Source organism: Fukomys damarensis, unplaced genomic scaffold (assembly GCF_012274545.1).
Source record: "Fukomys damarensis isolate Sample0158 unplaced genomic scaffold, DMR_v1.0_HiC HiC_scaffold_13, whole genome shotgun sequence".
NCBI lineage: Eukaryota > Metazoa > Chordata > Mammalia > Rodentia > Bathyergidae > Fukomys > Fukomys damarensis.
In genome coordinates this window covers 36,319,103-36,319,979 of record NW_022900925.1, presented here as the reverse complement: position 1 = coordinate 36,319,979, position 877 = coordinate 36,319,103, and the positions used below count along the sequence as shown (strand labels likewise).

Here is an 877-nt window from a genome sequence, read left to right as displayed (position 1 = left end):
TGGGTGTCCCGGCCGTCTGGGCCTCGCTCCCTCCCGAGGGGCCTCGCCTTCTCTCCCTAGGGGTCCCAGGCCCCACCCGTCGGGGAGTGCGCCTCCAGGGACCCCCGTGTGCCCCTTGGAGACCCCCCTGGCCAGTCCCTTCTCTTGGTTTCTCCTCCCTCCTCTCCGCAGGCCCAAAGGCGTTGGCCAGGGGGCAGCTGAGCGGTGGGGTGCGCTTTTCCCTTCTCGTTATTTTAAAAACAGACCTCCGGGTGCCGCGGCCAGGCGCCCCCTCTTTCTCGCAGAGGGCACAGTGCAGGCCTAGAACGCCTTCCCCACCCCGTACCCGAATCTCCGCGTTTTGCAATTTTAGTTTTGACGGGAGGGGATGTGGATTGAGAAGAAAGAGACCAAGACAATTTGTAACTAGGTTCCATTTTTCCCTTTTCCTTTTTATAAAAACAAATAAACATACAAATAAAGCTAAGAGGCGACGAAGGCCGAACGCAGAGTCCGGACTAGAAAGAAAACGCAGTAAGAACTTTTAGAAGCAATAAAAGGCAAGCAAACAAACAAACAAAAACAAAAAACCTACTACCAATAATAATAATAATAATACTAATACTAATAATAAAAGACACAAATATCTATGCAAGGAGGTTCTGACGGAGCCTAGCGGCCCGGCCCGCCCGGGACGCCCCGCCCAGCGCGGATCTGTGCACTTTGGTGAAGTGGGGGCCGCGCCGCCCCCTCCCCTCCCCAGGTTCTTAACAATCAGTGACTCGGAGATTTGGGGCCCCAGTGCCACCGCCCTCCCCTGCCCGGTCCCCTTGTGCGTCACACTGTTTCTTAAAAACCTGTTTCCAGGAATGGCAAACTGTTGGGGGTCGGTCGGGGA

The 877-nt window shown here is 55.4% G+C and overlaps 1 protein-coding gene across 1 annotated transcript in view; it reads left to right on the top strand.

The window, feature by feature from the left end:
- Neurod2 (neuronal differentiation 2) overlaps positions 1-201 on the top strand; it is a 1,161-nt gene extending 960 nt beyond the window's left edge. The window contains exon 3 of the mRNA XM_033763121.1: positions 172-201. Within this exon, the coding sequence (XP_033619012.1) occupies positions 172-201 (30 nt within the window). The remainder of the gene's footprint in view (positions 1-171) is intronic.
- Positions 202-877: the final 676 nt, after the last annotated feature.